General features: G+C 45.9%; 1 protein-coding gene across 1 annotated transcript; it reads right to left on the bottom strand.

Annotated features, from left to right (window-relative positions):
- Positions 1–8: 8 nt before the first annotated feature.
- On the bottom strand, positions 9–9,538 carry EEF1G (eukaryotic translation elongation factor 1 gamma). Its single transcript, XM_004449252.5, has 10 exons — positions 9,408–9,538; positions 8,212–8,370; positions 7,480–7,543; positions 7,173–7,315; positions 6,515–6,658; positions 5,014–5,143; positions 4,579–4,783; positions 772–944; positions 519–643; positions 9–245 (listed from the first exon to the last, which is right to left on the bottom strand). The coding sequence occupies exons 1-10, from the start codon at positions 9,417–9,419 to the stop codon at positions 87–89; spliced, it is 1,314 nt and encodes a 437-aa protein (XP_004449309.2). The 5' UTR covers positions 9,420–9,538; the 3' UTR covers positions 9–86.
- Between the last annotated feature and the right edge of the window lie 7,676 nt (positions 9,539–17,214).

Here is a 17,214-nt window from a genome sequence, read left to right as displayed (position 1 = left end):
TGAAAGGATTCAATGTTCAGTTTCCTTTAATGACCCCCATCTCCCTGAAGGGCAGGCGCAGGCAGCTAGGTGATGGCAAGAGATGTTCACTTGAAGATCTTGCCCTGATTGAAGGCTTTGCCCACATGCTGGAAGGCTCCCTCCCAGGAAAAGTACTCTCGAACCAGTGTCTGGGTCTCCTCACTGCCAGGATCCAGCTTCCGCCATGTATATGACTCATAATCCACCTGCCAATCTGGACTCAGCTGGGGATAAAAGGCCAGGGAAGAAAACAAGTGATCAGGTTATTCAGACACTGTCCCATACCTATGTTACTTCCAGCTCAGACACATGTCAGATCCCAGGACTCCTGTGAATGTGAACCACTCCTGCCATTACACATTCCTCACTCTTCTAAATGCCCACCAGCCCAGGATCCTCAGACTCTTCTAAATGCCCACCAGCCCAGGAATAAAAACACTGTGCTTCCAGTATCCTTGCCCCACCCTAAAGAGGTAGATACCCAGTACCCTCCTCACCGGAAAGGCAAGCTCCTGGCCTCGGAAGACCCACACTCCAGAAATGGAGCTGCTATTGTTGGTTCCAAAGAGGATGACGCTGGCAAAGGCATTCTTCCTCAGTTTGTCCAATCGCTGGAACATTCCTGAGGGGGTGATGGAAAACATTCAACTTTTGGAACCACATTCACCAACCACCTTGTGGTTGTTGTCTTCCCCCGCCCCCACCCCTCCCACCCCTGCCTTCCTCTTCTCAGATTTACCCTCATCTCACCAGTGATGAGGTTGCAGCTCATGAAGGTCTGGGTGAGTTCTTCAGGGAAGCGATATTCAGAAAACCACAGGGACCAGCCATCCTTGTCAAAATGCTCCCAGAAATGGGGCAGTGCCACAGAAAGCGTGTCCTCATTGGAATACTTGCGCTTAAATTCATCCAACACAAAGGTACTGATTGGAGGGGAAAAAAATCAACGTCAACAAGAAGGCCCTACTGAGGCAACAAAGGGGGATGGGGCTACGAAGAGAAGCTAAACATGTTTTCATCTGAATTTTACTGATATAAAAGGAAGAGGTCACTGGGCTGTTAAGAGTGGACGGACCATTGGACATTCCTGTTGCCCCTTCCCCAGCTTAAGTATGCTAGGTATGTGGGCCCCAAAGGGGGTCTTGATGGGAGCCGTTCTAGGAAACAGCACAGCTAACTGCTGACCCACTGCATAACACCCCCACCCCAGTGGAGATGCAGAGTGAGGACTCCTGTTTTTTCTTGTCCAGCCCTTCTTGGGGCTGTTTTGCTTGAGTTACATTCAGTTACCAACCACCCACTTCTTCCTCCCACCATATAGACCTCTTCAGATTATTCATGCTGTAATAGGAAATGTGAGCAGCAAAATTTTCAAAGAGCCTCCTCCCCAAACCTTACACCCATGCTCTTTAGTCCCTCTCTGCCCACAACCAAGTCAGATGCTGTCTTTGCAGCTTCCTGGCCCATTAAGGCAAAAATGCCAGCATCAATATAGGGGAGCTTATTCCCCACATTATAGTTCTTTTCTGCTTTCCTTCCAATGATAAAAATGCATATTCACTCAAAAAAATCATCTGCAATGCCAGTAAACAAGGACACTAATATTTCGATGCATTTCCCTCTGGCCTTTCTTTCCAAAACTGAAGACTTATCAATGTATCTAGTTTTACACCTTATACATTTTTTTAGTTAAAATTGTGACACACTATGAAGAATTCTTTGTGAACTTAAATGGGTCATAAATCTATTAAGACTCCTTACTTGGCCCAATTATTCACTAGTATAAATGTCACAATGAATATTTCACTTAATCTTTACGTCAAACTGGTTAGACTGTTACCCTCCCCTTACAGTTAAGATTAAATCATTTGCCCAAGGTTACACTGTAGCAAAGCAGATAATTCTGTCTTTTAACCTGTAGATCCTAGTTTTTTTTCCCAAAGCACACTACAGATCTCATCTGAAGAACTTTAAATGCTCCCTTGCAGCTGGTGTTCAGGGGGCATCCTTTCTCCTGACTCTCTTGTAATCTACGCCAGGGTGTTCACGGACCCTTGACTCATAGTTGCATGCTCAACACCTCTGCTGTTCTTGTGGGCCTTTCACGATGGTCGGCATCCTGTTTGAGGATATTTTCAATATGAAAGATATTGTCCCAGAAGGCACGAAGTTTGACCCGAGTGTCTCAACTGCACTGTGAGAGTGAATCTTTCAAGATGTATCTCATCTTAGATGTAAACATTCAGATTTACCCCGTAGACTTGTGTGACAAAGTTCCGACCGGTCATAGCCAGTATCTTGTATGAAGATGGTACACTGGATGATGGTGAACATAACCCCACAGATGACCGGCCTTCCAGGGACGACCACTTTGAGTATGTGATACACAGTAAAATGCACAGGATTGAGGGAGACAAAACTTCTACTTAAGCACCAACATGTCTCTCTGCCTATGCTTCCTATGAGGATCTGCTCATGAGGCCACAGGGTGATGCCAACAACTTGCATGGATTTGAGGTGGATTCCAGAGTTTATCTACTGATGAAGAAACTGACCTTTTGAACTACCCAGGAAGCCAACCTTGCCATTTAGTTACTCGGGTCATGGACATTTTGTCCATTTCTGTCCTAACTTCCCATCTGACTTGTCCACTTGAGGGCATCACCATCCAATTTCATTCATGCCTGAGTCGCAGTTGCTGCTGTCTACCTGTCAGTGAGGGGCTGGCTCTCTGTCTATCTTCAGTGCTCCTTTAGGTTTTGGCTCAATGGGAACTGGACTTGGAAGAGTCACTAGGAATGCTTAAAGTGAATTAGAAGTTGTTTTGTATATATGATTTTTAAATTAAACTTTATTTTTGCAGACTCCCTTTAAAAAAAAAATTTTTAAACCTCAGCCACCGCAAATCATGGATTTTCACACCCTCTTAAACTCTTTGAACTTTACTATATATCTGCTACACCCCATCCTCTGCCCCCAGGCTCTTAGCAGCTCCTGAAACAAGTTTAGCTGGAAAGCCTTAAAAGAACTAGAATAAATCTTAGATAAATGAGTCTTGGTCTTTGACGGCATCACCTTTGTGACATAAAAAATTCTGGTGAAGGGAAGCAGCTGTAGCTCAATCAATTGAGCTCCCAACTACTATATGGGAGGCCCTGGGTTTGCATCCCGGGCCTCCTTCTGAAGGCAAGCTGGCCTGCACCCACGGAGAGCTGGCACAGCAAGATGACATAGCAAAGGGAGACAAGCAGACACAGAACGCACAGTGAGTGGACACAGAACAGACAGCAGCAAACCACAAGGTGGGGGAAATAAATAAATAATGAATCTTAAAAAAAAAATCCTGGTGAAAAACATTTTTGGCGACCCCAATAGAGCATCACAGTAATGTCAAGAAATAGACATTAGCAAACATTCCAAGGAGGATAAAAAAAAATGCCAAGTTTATTAAAGATTTTGAGTTTGTTGCCTGATTGATCTTCTGCCCAGAGTAGAGACCTAATATATGTAATAATCTCTAGCTAATAATTAACAGGGTCTGTATTTCAACAGCACATGTAATTTGTGTTAGTTCAATCAGGTTATTTACACACACAAAAATCCTGCTCACTCTTTGATCTGTCCCCCTGCTGCACTCAAGGTAAATCACATTAGTTTAAGAAGAAATATACCTTAAAAAGTTGTGCTCTAAGGGGTTGTAGTAATACCTGGGAGTGAGACCTCTGATGTCCACTTCAAGTGCTCCCCAAATGCAGAAAAACAGTGCTTACTAAATACTGTCATTTGTAATTTACAGTTCTAAGCACATTTAATACATTTCTCATATTGCTTGAAATCCCAATAAAATGACTTGGGGCAGTGACTGAAGGAAAACTTGATGGTATAGAAATGGGCAAATACTGGGTGTCCCACTGTTTTCTATCCCACAAAATCTCCCTTGTGCTGTAAGTTTCCTCTAAGAATATCTGCATTTCCTAGAAAGATGATAGAGACAACCACCCCATTGACTCCCTTCTCCTTTACGGGTTCAACTCCCCCAATTTTGGAAACAAACTAGACAGACACTATGTGGCCAAGGTCATCCTTTCTCTTAGTGAGCAATTCTTATTCGGTCTGATTCATCAAAACAGCAAAAATATAACCACTCTACGATACTAGTCTGATGTTTGCTGGCTCAAGAAAGCCAGCTCCACAAAGCAGAGCAGATAAGAGGCTCTCTGAACCTTCTTCCTTGGCCTCCTCACTGGATCCTTGATGGATCTCAAATACCCTTGATGAGCACGCTCAAGACCAACTCACCTCCACATGAATTCCACCCCTGCCTGTTTTCTTGGCTGGAAAGGGAATCCCAATCTTCCCCAGTACTGGATATGCTTGGAACTTGCTTTCTACTTTCAAAATTCTTGATAATAAATTAAGAAAGTTGCTTTACTTTTAACTAAAATAACCACTTTAAGTATAGACAACCCAAAATTCTGGGGTACAATTTGTGTGTCAGGACACGTAGCAGACAACAGGTCTTCTTGGTTCCCACCCTCAGCCCTCTAATATCCTTACCTCTTGGGCAGGTGAGCAAAGGGATCTTTGGCCTTTGGCTCAGCAGCCAGCGCCTGCTCACATTCATCCATCTCCTCCTCAGGAGCAGGGGCAGCCGCCTTTTTCTCCTCTTTTCGCTCTGCCTGGGGCTTTTGCTTCTCCTCCCGTGAACCTTTCTCTTTCCGTGGGATGTCCTTTTTAGGCTGGCTCTCTGCAAACTTCTTAGCTGGGGCAGAGGGGAGGAAAATGAATATCTTTCCCTTTCCATATCCCTCCAAAAACCACACAGCGAGCAGGGGAACAAAGGAATATGGTGTATGGGAAAGCTAAGGGGATCCAGATTCTAGACTGCCCCATCACCAAACGAGCAAGGAAATAATCTTTAACCAGAACCTGCCCCTGGCTGCTTGCTGCTTCATCTCACCCATGCTTCTCTAACCCCCACATCAGACTTACCATCGAACTGGGCCATCTTTTCACAGAGTTTCACCTCCCCCAACACAGCTCGGAACTGGGGCTGGTTAATGCAAGTGAGGAACCAGCGATTGGTATTGGGAAAAGCCTGGCGAAAAGAAGGTTCAAGGACCTGCCAAAACATGAATGGAAACAAAGTCACTGAAGGGAAAGGCCCTGAAGAGTTTCAAGCCAGAGCCCAAGAGACTCTCACTTCATTCCCTACCAAACCTCCACTCACCACTTTCCTCTCAAACTCCCAGACAGCAGCTGACCTACAACACCACAATTATACTGAACGGCTACTTCCCATTTATTTTCCTCATCTCTTTTTGCAATCCAGGTCCAATTTAATACAGGATGCGTGGAGCTATCCCCCACTTACTATGAACCACAATCACTTGCAGAAATAATATTCAGATTGTGCCTTGCTCCATTACAAATTCATATCAAGATATATTAACAATCTAGGGAAGCGGACTTGACCCAGTGGTTAGGGCGTCCGTCTACCACATGGGAGGTCCGCGGTTCAAACCCCGGGCCTCCTTGACCCGTGTGGAGCTGGCCCACACGCAGTGCTGATGTGCACGAGGAGTGCCGTGCCACGCAGGGGTGTCCCTGCACAGGGGAGCCCCATGCACAAGGAGTGTGCCCCGTAAGGAGAGCCACCCAGCGCGAAAGGAAGTTCAGCCTGCCCAGGAATGGCACCGTACACACGGAGAGCTGACACAACAAGATGACGCAGTAAAAAGAAACACAGATTCCCATGCCACAGACAACAACAGAAGCGGACAGAGAGGAATGCGCAGTGAGTGGACACAGAGAACAGACAACTGGGGGGGGGGTAAGGGGAGAGAAATAAATAAATAAATATATTTTTTTTAAAATCTGAATTTCGTACATCAACAAAATTTATAAACAAGACAAAACAGGGAAGTGAACTTGGCTCAACGGATAGAGCGTCTGCCTATCACATGGGAGGTCCGCAGTTCAAACCCAGGACCTCCTTGACGGTGGCCTACATGCAGTGCTGATGCGTGCAGGGAGTGCCCTGCCATGCAGGGGTGTCCCCCGCGTAGGAGAGCCCCACGTGCAAGAAGTACGCCCCATAAGGAGAGCCGCCCAGCGCAAAAGAAGGTCCAGCCTGCCCAGGAGCGGTGCCACACACACAGAAAACTAATGCAGAAAGATGATGCAACAGAAAGAGACAGATTCCTGGGCTGCTGACAAGAATAGAAGCTGACACAGAAGAGCATATGGCAAATGGACACAGAGAGCAGACAGTGGGGGGCGGGGAATAAATCTTAAAAAAAAAAAAAAGACAAAAAAAAAAAAGAAGAAATCTACAAAGGACTATCAACTACTGGAATTCCAACCATCCTACAGACTAGCTGTACCACAGGCACCCCTACATCCAAGGGCTTGCAGAACATAGGTTGTCACTTTATTTCTGAACTCCACCCACCCTATAACCCTATGTCAACATGATTCTTCTAAACCTCACCTGTCTGTAGAGCCAATACAGGGTGCAGACAACTGTGATATCAGCCAGGGTCACACGTTCGCCCACCAAAAAAGTCCTCGTCTTCAAGTGAGCATCCAGCAGCCCCAGAATTCGCCTCACTTCCTCCTTTGCATTTTCTGTGGCCTGTTGAATTTTAAATAACCGAACTTATCAGTGGATACCAATCCCTTTCCCCCATCCCGCTAGAACTAAGGTATCTATGTCATTTACTGAGTCCTGGCTCGTGCCCACCCTCTGTCAAAGAATCGTTCCAAACTACAAACGAAGCCTTCTCTGCTAAATTTCTTCATGATGCAGTCTTGCCTCCTTCCCATTGTATTGATCGTGGTCACACAGGAACCTTAAAGGTCATGTGGCCCACGCACCACCCCTACCACCTGATATAACCTTCCTACAGCACACATCTCTCCGCTGACCACTTGTGACAGTGATACGTCCTCCACCGGGTCTGGCTGACCCCAAACTCCTTCAACAGCCCACTGCTCCAAACTTACATCCCTGAGATTAGGTTTTCTCATTTCCCACATATTCTTTTGGCATCTCCTTTCCTCAACCAACTTTATTTTCTACTTCCCAAAATTCAGGAGCTGATGATGCCACATCTGCCCCTGGCTTCTCCCCAAGTCCCAAGGCTCACCTGCTTGTTGTGGTGCATGATGCCCAACGTGGGGAATACCCAGGTGCTGGCTGGGGGGACTATGTCGCTGTCAGCAAAGCTCACCCACTGTACCACCTGGGCTGCTGCTTCTGGAGTACTTCCCCGAAGCTCCTCATTGCTCACTGCAGGAGGCAGAACACAAAGATGGTCAGGAATTCTGGAGGCAAGCCAACCAATCCAGACCGGAGGACTCCTTTCCTCATCCACTCCAGCTCACCCTATCTCTGCTCCTATACCCATCACCTCCAGACAGATCCTCCCACTCCCACATTTCCCTGCAAATTACCATAGTAGGCAATGGCATTGCTCTCAAACACACAGAATCCATCGTCACCCTCAAATGCTGGAACCTGGGGACAAGAGTCAAAAGATAAAGTAAACAACACAGGGATCTCTCACTAGCCAGTCCCAAGAACTAATTCTTTTAGACAAAAATTTCTACATAGGGCTGACAACTCTTGCTATTCAAACCCTTGATAACATCTTAAACTCAGAAACCAAAGAACATTTGTATTTTACGGTATCCTTTACTATATGAGCTCTCAATATCTGAACTGATAAACCCAAAAGATTTGGATATTACCAGATATTTGTATAAAATCCCTCAATCTGATTATAAGCAAAGGCCAGAAGTCTTCAATCATTAAGGTATGAAGGTGCAACCCACAGAGCACAGGACCTCTTCTACCATTAGCACGGTTATTTGCTTATCCCTGCAAGCCCCCCTTGGGGTAAGAACAGTAGATGCTAGATACACAGTAGATACTGGATACATTTGCACCGAAAACGCTGGGTCAAAACTCATTCTCTTCCCCACAGGTAAAGAAGCCAGTGAATGTTGTACAAAGTTTTATAAAAAGTCCATATTATTTCTTATAACTCCACTTGAATCTACAATTACCTCAAAGTAAAAATTAAAACAAAAGTCACTGGAAAGAAATGCTTTTAAGGGAGGAAGACTTCTCTAGAGCTATGAAATCATAGGGCTCCTTGGTTCTCTGGACCACTCCCTACTCACCTTGCCGGCAGGAAATTTGCGGAGAAATTCAGGAGTGCGGTTGGTTTGGCCAAAGTGGAAGTGGGGTGGTGCGGAGAGCACGCGGACCTGAGCCCCGCTGTACTGAGCAGCGATGAGGACTTTGAAGGCCCTCCAGTTTTCCGGATATGTGTACAGGGTCTGTGCAAGAAGGGGGAAAGATGAACGCGAGGAGAAGGACTCCTTCCTAAATGCCACCTCCCAAGATTACTTCCCTGAGCAATCCCAACTTGTTCAATTTACTCTTATTCCCTCTGATGAACCCAAGTCAGTATCTGTCAGACGTAATCAGAGTCCCTTGACGTGCCAAGGGCAGAAGTACACACCAACTGCTAAATAAAGCTTGCTGACGGAGCTGACCTTTCCTAAGGTCACCTCTAAGAGCATCCTCTTCCCTCAAATACATGTCCAAGAAATCCAGAGCTCCCAGCTTCCTCAGTCTCCATCTGCCGACAAACGTAGCACCCTCCCGCCTCACAGTCTTGTTTCATTCATTGATGGTTACAGAGTGCCTTCCTACTCTACTGCTGTGCCACCGTTGCCTCTAAGGCACACACGCAGACCCAGAGATTTCCAAGTTCCCCTGAGAACAGGCACGGAGGAACCGAAGGGCAGCCCCTCTTCCTAAACCAACCCCTCCCCTCAAGAGCCTTCCTTCCCTCATCCCCAATACCACCCCTCCCGGGCTGCCCCGCAGTGATTTCCCCGGTGTTGCCTTCCCAACTACTAACCTGGCCTGCGGGGTCCGGAGAGTCCTCTCGTTCCCTGACCTCCCCGAGAGACGACCCTTACCTGGCCAGACGCACCGACCCACAAAGACCCTCTTCTTAGCCCTGTTCCCACTGTTGCCCCACAAAACGGTTATAAAAGTTCCGTCAGCCTGCCCCGGCCCCACGCTTCGAGGCGGCAGTGAACCCGAACCCCCTTTCAGGGCCCAGACGACCCGGACCCAGGATCTCTTTTCTCTTCCAGCCCTGACCCTTCCACCTCTGGCCTCGGAGAGCCCCAGCCTCAGTTCCCCTCCGGGCCCTGGGAACCGCGTTCTCCAACAGTCCGGCCTCTAGACCCACAACAGCTCCCCACGCGGCTCCAGAACTGCTCTGGCGCCGGCAGGCCCCACTCGGGCAGAGGATGGCGGCGGATAGGGTGAACTGGCTCGCTAGAGCCGGCAAACTTACCCCAGCCGCCATGGTGATTCCGCAGAGAAAGGGGGTGGGGTTCTCGGCGCTGCCGCAAAGTGAACCGTCAGGAGAGGGAGGCGGGGGGGAGGGGAGAGCCGTGGAGAAACAGCAGCCGGAAAGTGAGGACGACATAGAAGGCATATGCACGACAGTTCGAAATCCCGCAGCGGTTGAATTGGAAAATGAAGGGGGTGGGGCCGACTGGCCGGCGCGGAACAAGCTCGCGCCTGCGTAGTGGGGCTCTCTTGACGGCTCCGCCTCTCAGGAGTGGCCAATTGGAGTCTTGGTGTGGAGGGGCAGGCGCGGAAGGAGGGGACACTGTGAGAACCAGATGGAAAGGCCGCCCCTCCGCGTCTACGTGGCACAGCTGTCGGCGTGGCTCGGCGCAGAACCCCGACCCCCCGGGCACGCGGTGAGGTCCGGAGAGAAGTGATTTGCTGGGAGGTTCTGCCAGGCTCACAGCATCATGCGTGGGCCTCACGGGAGCGAGAAGGTCTTCCAGCGCGGAGGTGGCCGTCCCCAGATCCCTTTAGTTCCCGTTCTGGTTTTTTTTCCAGAGAGGGGCCTGTATCTAAAGGGGGCCCACGTTTGCAATCACTTGTGAAAGCGAGGTTGCCTCAGCCCACCTTGCAGCTGCGCGATGCTGCTATGCGAGAAGAAAGGGCACTAGTGCCCTGCCCGGCAAAGGTAGGGGCGTGAGGGAGAACGCAGCCAATATCCTCCCCTCCCCGTCTGGAGGCTGCACTCTAACCCTGGAAGGGCTGGCAATTTAACATCATTCCTTTCCCATGGGTTGCCCTTTACCCGTGCTCAGATTGGAAAATCTTTTGCCCGACTTAAGAGCAGGATGAACTTTCCTTAACTGTGGAAAGAATGAAGAACCCTGAACCCCAAATTTGGGCCCTGGTAGAGCCGGATTCCTCTAGGACCTAGACACTAGGTTCTTGGCTATGTTACATAAAAGAATTTAAGAACATGCTGGTTTATTTAGGCCAGTAGTTTATTGAAAAAAAAAGAGATAAGAGAAGAGATGGGAGAAAATAACAGATTACCCATCCCCAGGTGTAGGTGCGGGATGCTCCGGGCAGAGAGAGATTTTGCTTGTCTGGTTACCTTTTTTTAAATACTTTTTTGAGAAAAGATACTTTAGACTATGTAAATGTTACATTAAAAAATATAGGGTGGGAGCGGATATAGCTCAGTGGTTAAGTGCCTGCTTCCCATGTAAAATTTCTTGGTTTCAATCCCCAGTACCTCCTTTAAGAAAAACAAAAAAGCGTATTTTTTATACAGAAACCTCTTGTGTTTTTTAATGTAACATTATTTGAGATGTATATATCTTCAAAAAATACAATTTACAAAAATGATGGGAGTGGGGAGTGGGTTATATGGGAACCTCATGTTTTTTAATGTAACATTCGTTGTGATCTATTAACTTTAATTTTAAAAAGTGTAATAAAAAATAGCACTAATAAAAAATATGTGTATATATAGGGACTTCCCATATACCCTGTCCCTACTCCCTCCCACAATTTCCCACATCCTTCATTACTGTGGTACATTTGTTAGAATTGATGAACACATTTTGGAGCATTTTTACTAAGTGTGGACTAAAGTTTACATTATAGTTTACACTCTGCCCCGCACAATTTTATAAATTATGATAAAATATATAATGGTCTGTAAACTGTCATTGCAGCATAACACAGGACAATTCCAGTGTCCCGAAAATGCCTCCATATTGCACCTATTTTTCCTTCTCCCTTCAGAACCTCCTGTGACCACTACTTCCACATCAACAGTAAAAGTTCTTCTATTGTTGGGATAACAATAAGTCTGTAGTAGATTGACAGTAAGTCTACTCTAGTCCATCATTTATTCTGCAAACCTGAGGATTCCGGGATGGTAATGGAAAGGGGGCTTAGATCCCGTGGCGCAGATGGATGGGACTATTTTGCTTATGGTTTCAGACTCTCTCTGTTCCTTGGGATGGGCATTGTCCATCATCGTCTTCTTAGTTGTTCTGGGTGTGTCCAATGAACTGGAGAATAGGTGTTGGAACTGCTGAGATTCAGGGCCTGATTGGCACATGGACGGACCAAAGATTTAAGTCTCTTGGACATACATCTATCAAGTATAGTACTAATTACAGGTTCAAACAGAAGGGGCAGAAGAGCCAAGTGTAGGGAAACCACAAATGAGTCCAATTCTGTCACACTGGGGAGCATAAGTTCCAAAGTAGGGTCCACTGGCAAGGCATCAAACTCCTGAGCTGTTTTCCCTGCCTGTAGTGTCTGGATGTCTCTAGAGCCTTCAGGAGCCCATTTGTTTCAGTATTTACTGTGGCAGTCAATGAAATCCTGCTGAGACCTCCCAACTCACTTTGAAATCTCATAGCCATGAAAGCTCATTTGTATTTACCCTTTTCCCCTTTTATCAAGGTCTTTTTCCAGGTACATTGCTAGTTGGTGCTTGGTAATAATCCCGCAGTGCCAGGGTGTGTGCTTACCTTTTAAGCTATTAATTATTCCTCCCCTTGCTAATGTTCAGTGGAGGAGTCCCAATTGTTTGCTGTTCTCATTGATTACCCCACCCATCAGTTCCCCAGGGGGCCCAATAATGAAGCCCCTTAAGGATATCCAGGGCTTTTCCTTGACCCCAGGTGAAATCTATGCCAAATGGAGTTCTCATGACTGGCTTCCCATGGGGTTCTTCCAGTAGCCGGGGTCTTTGCCTCTGGAGGTTTCCAGGCAGGGTTCCCTGGCCACATGTGTCCTGGCCGTGTTTTTTTGCTAGGTCTTAGACTCATCTTCCCATTCCCTAAACTAGTCTGCCTCACTGGCCCGACTCACAAATCTTTAGGGCAGCAGAATAAATGTTGAGGCACACACTTGGGTCTTCTCACAAGTCCTCCTCAACCCAGCTAGCACTCCATCATTCAAGAACACTCCCTGAGAATGCATAACAGTGATTTCAATGGTGGATGAAGGTTGTGGTTAATAGTATATAAATATAGACATTTCCGGGAAGATGGCAGACTAGAAAAGACATGGGACTCTCTTCTCACCCAGCTTGAGGACAGGCAGATATGGCCTGGAAAAAAAATCTTCTAGGGTTTAGGACACCAGGGGAAGGCCAGCAGAGAGGGGGACAAAGGAAAAGAATCATGATGACAAAACTGTATTAAAAGCAGTAGCTGCTGTTGCTGGCACCCTCCTCCACATTAAAGACATTTTTTTAATACTCAGGTGTCTGAGCCAGAGGCTACAGACAAGGGGGTCACCAAGGATCTACCTCCCCAGGAAAGGCAGAGAGAGGGACACAGGCTAAGGCTGACTCAGCTTTTGACCCACAAATTTGGTCTGCTTTGTCCCACCAGCCCTTCCAGGTGGGATGGGGCTACACCATTGTTTGTCCTAGGAGCCAGAGATCTGGGACTGAAGAGATCCAATCCTCTCAGTCTCCCTCTCTACTAAACTCTCCTGGAGAAGGCGAGCAAACAATGAATGAGCGGACAAACAAGAGAACCATCTGGGGGTGTATATTAGTCAGCCAAAGGGGTGCTGATGCAAATTACCAGAAATTGGTTGGTTTTTATAAAGGATATTTCTTTGGAGTAGAAGCTTACAGTTAGCAGGTCATAAAGTGAAGTTACTTCCCTCATCAAAGTCTTTTGCCATGTGTTGGAGCAAAATTACCTTCTGGGTTCCTCTCTTCCCAGGGCTTGCTTCTCTTTCCTCACAATCATGCTCCTCTGTGTGTTTACTTCCCAGGGCTCCAGCTCAAGACTCCAGCATCAAAACTCCAACCTTAAAACTCCAACTCTGTCATTTGCCATGTCTTTTATCCAAGGGGCAGGGACTCAACACCCTACAGATGTGGTCCAATTGAAGCCCTAATCATAACTTAATCCACCCAGGTCTAGACCAGTTTACAAACATAATCCAATATCTATTTTTGAATTTTAAATATATATATATATATATATATATATATATATATATTTTTTTTTTAAGGAGACACCAGGGATCAAACCTGGGACCTCATACATGGGAATCAGGCACTCAAACCACTAAGCTACACCTGCTCCCCCAGTATCTATTTTTGGAATTCATGAACTGCATCAAACCACTACAGGGGGATAAAGAAAAAAATTTTTTTAAAGTAAGAGGATTTTTCTACTTTATAGCCTCCCTCCTCAAAGCCCAAGGAAGCAGGTCTGTAGCATATTACTGGGTCCAGAGCCCAGTTTTGAGCAACTAACAGGGACAATCCTAAAGACCCAGGCTAAACCATGAATCAAAGAACAGCAGTAACACAGCCTCCCGCCACTAAATCCTTACAAAACAGAGAAATTGAGCATATGAGTAAACTCACCATCCTAATCAGATGCCTAGATATCAGCAAAAAATTATGAGTCATACTGAAAAAATGGAAGACATGGCCCAAGAAAAGGAATATAACAAAGCCCCAGAAGAAATGCAGGATTTGAGACAACTAATTAATAAGATGCATGCAAAGTTCCAAAGTCAAATAAGTTGAAAGACAATATGACTAAAGAGATAAATGACATCAAGAATACACTGAACAGGGAAACGGACTTTGGCCCAGTGGTTAGGGCATCCGTCTACCACATGGGAGGCCCGCGGTTCAAGCCCCGGGCCTCCTTGACCCATGTGGAGCTGGTCCATGTGCAGTGCTGATGCGCGCAAGGAGTGCCGTGCCACACAGGGGTGTCCCCCGCGTAGGGGAGCCCCACGCGCAAGGAGTGCACCCATAAGGAGAGCCACCCAGCGCGAAGGAGGGAGCAGCCTGCCAAGGAATGGCGCCGCCCACACTTCCCGTGCCGCCCGCTGACGACAACAGAAGCAGACAAAGAAACAAGAGGCAGCAAAAAGACACAGAAAACACAACCAGGGGAGGGGAGGGGAATTAAATAAATAAAAATAAAAATTAAAAAAAAAAAAAGAATACACTGAACAAGCACAAAGAAGAATTTGAAAAGAATAAAAAAGTAACAGAGCTAATGGGAATGAAAGAAACAATAGGTGAGATCAGCAGCACATTAGAGGAAGTGGTTGTGGCTCAAACAGCTGGGCACCCATCTCCCACATGGGAGGTCCCAGGTTCGGTTCCCAGTGCCTCCAAAAGTAGACAAGCTGACGCAATGACAAATGAGCAGACACAATGAGCAGATACAAGCAGGGAGCCGGTGTGGCTCAAGAGGTTGGGCATCTGCCTCCCACATGGAATGTCCTGGGTTTGGTTCCTAGTTCTTCCTAAAGAAGATGAGTAGACAACAAGCAGTGGCAATGAGCAGACAGAGTGAGCAAAGACAAGCAAGGGAGCCATTTCGGTGGTGGGGGGCTATCAATCACATAGCAAGGAAATGGATGAGGAACCTAGGAAAAATTCTAACCAAAGATTGTAAGTTATAAAAAGATAATATAAAAATCTCAATTAAAAAATAAAACACATTAGAAGCATACAACAGCAGACTCGAGATAATAAAGATAGACGAATAAGAGATACCAAAGACAGAACAGCTGAAATTGAAGAAAGAAAGGAAAAACTGAGCAGGGGCTCAGGGAGTTTAACGACAACATGAAATGCAACAACTTATGCATCATGGGAGTTCCAGAAGGAGGAGAAAAGGGAAAGGGGGCAGAAAGAGTATTTGAGGAAATAACAGCTGAAAATTTCCCAACTCTCATGAAAGAAATGAACTTATAAGGCAATGAAGTATGGTGTACCCCAATCAGAATAAATCCTAATAGACTTACTCTAAGACATATACTACTCAGAATGCCAAATGTGAAAGATAAAGAGAAAATTCTGAAGAGCAGAAAGGGAGAAGAAAACCATCACATACAAGAGATACCCAATTAGACTTAGTGTGATTTCTCATCAGAAACCATAAATGCAAGAAGACAGTGGTATAATAAATACAATTAGGATACTGTACTAGTCAGCCAAAAGGGTGCTGATACAAAATACCAGAAATTGGTTGGTTTTTATAAAGGGTATTAATTTGGGGTAGGAGCTTACAGATACCAGGCCATAAGCATAAGTTACTTCCCTCATCAAAGTCTACTTTCACGTATTGGAGCAAGATGGCTGCCAGTGTCCATGAGTGTTCAGGCTTCCTGGTTTCCTCTCTTCCTGGGGCCGGCTTCTGTTTCCTCTGTAAGCTTACTTCCTGGGGCTCCAGCTTAAGACTTCAGCATCAAACTCCAACATTAAGAACCCACAGGGGAAACGGACTTTGGCCCAGTGGTTAGGGCGTCCGTCTACCATATGGGAGGTCCGCGGTTCAAACCCCGGGCCTCCTTGACCCGTGTGGAGCTGGCCCACGCGCAGCGCTGATGCGCGCAAGGAGTGCCGTGCCACACAAGGGTGTCCCCCGCGTGGGGGAGCCCCACGCGCAAGGAGTGCGCCCGGAAAGCCGCCCAGCGTGAAAAGAGAGAGAAGCCTGCCCAGGAATGGCGCCGCCCACACTTCCCGTGCCACTGACGACAACAGAAGCGGACAAAGAAACAAGACGCAGCAAACAGACACCAAGAACAGACAACCAGGGGAGGGGGGGAAATTAAATAAATAAATCTTTAAAAAAAAAAAAAAAAAGAACCCACAACTCTGTCTTTTGCCATGCCTTTTATCTGTGAGTCCCCACCCACCAAGGGATGGGGACTGAATGCCCTACTGGCGTAAGAGGTTTACCTGATTACTTGATCAGGTTTATCTCTGAATCCAATATAATCTAATATGCCCAGAAGAAAAGATCAGTTTACAAACATAATCCAATATTTCTTTTTGGAATTCATCAGTTATATCAAACTGCTACAAATACTGAAAGAGAAAAACTGGCAACCAAGAATTCTTTATCCAGCAAACTGTTCTTCAAATATGAAGGTGAGCTTAAAATATTCACAAACAAAGAGAATTCATAAAAAAGAATCCACCTTTGCAGGAAATATTAAATGAAGTCTTAGAGCCTGAGATAAAAAGATAGGAGAGAGATGCTTGGAGGAGAGTATAGAAGAAAGAATATCAGAAAGGATAGCCAAAAGAAGAAAAAGACAGGCAAAAATAAGGTATGACATATGAAAACCAAAGAATAAAATGGTGGAAGTAAATAATGCATATACAGCAATATCATTGAGTGTGAATGGATTAAACTCCCTAGTCAAAAGATATAGACTGACAGAATGAATTTAAAAAAAACATGAGCCATCCATATGCTGCCTATAAGAGACTTGCCTTAGACACAAGGATACAAACCAGCTCAAAGTGAAAAATTGGAAAAATACTCCCCATGAATAGTAACCAAAAAAAAGCAGGGGTAGCTATACTAATATCAGACAAGACAGACTCTAAATGCAAAAAAAAATTATGAGATACAGAAGACCATTATATATTAATAAAAGGGACAGTCCACCAGAAAGATATAACAGTCGTAAATATCTATGCACCTAACCAGGGTGCCCCAAAATATATGAGGCAAACTCTGACAACACTGAAGGGGGAAAGAGACATCTCTACAATAATTGTTGAGAGACTTCAACACCACACTCATATCACTAGATAGAATACCTAGACAGAAGATTAAGAGGGAAACAGAGATCTTGAACAATCTGATAAATGAGTTAAGCCTAACAGACATATACAGGATGCTGCACCCAAACTCAGCAAGTTGTACATTCTTCTGAAATCTCCATGGATCTTTCTCCAGGATAGACCACATGTTGGTCCATAATGCAGCTCTCAATAAATTAAAAAAGACTGAAATTAGACAAAGAACCCT

Source organism: Dasypus novemcinctus, chromosome 10 (genome assembly GCF_030445035.2).
Source record: "Dasypus novemcinctus isolate mDasNov1 chromosome 10, mDasNov1.1.hap2, whole genome shotgun sequence".
NCBI lineage: Eukaryota > Metazoa > Chordata > Mammalia > Cingulata > Dasypodidae > Dasypus > Dasypus novemcinctus.
This window is presented reverse-complemented; position numbering and strand designations above follow the sequence as displayed.

Bases quoted from the DNA above. Each gene is read 5' to 3' on its own strand.
- EEF1G (XM_004449252.5), bottom strand. The intron at 644-771 runs GTGAGATGAGGG...TCACCCCCTCAG, and splicing joins GAGCTGCAACCTCATCACTG to GAATGTTCCAGCGATTGGAC. The intron at 246-518 runs GTGAGGAGGGTA...TTTTATCCCCAG, and splicing joins GCCAGGAGCTTGCCTTTCCG to CTGAGTCCAGATTGGCAGGT.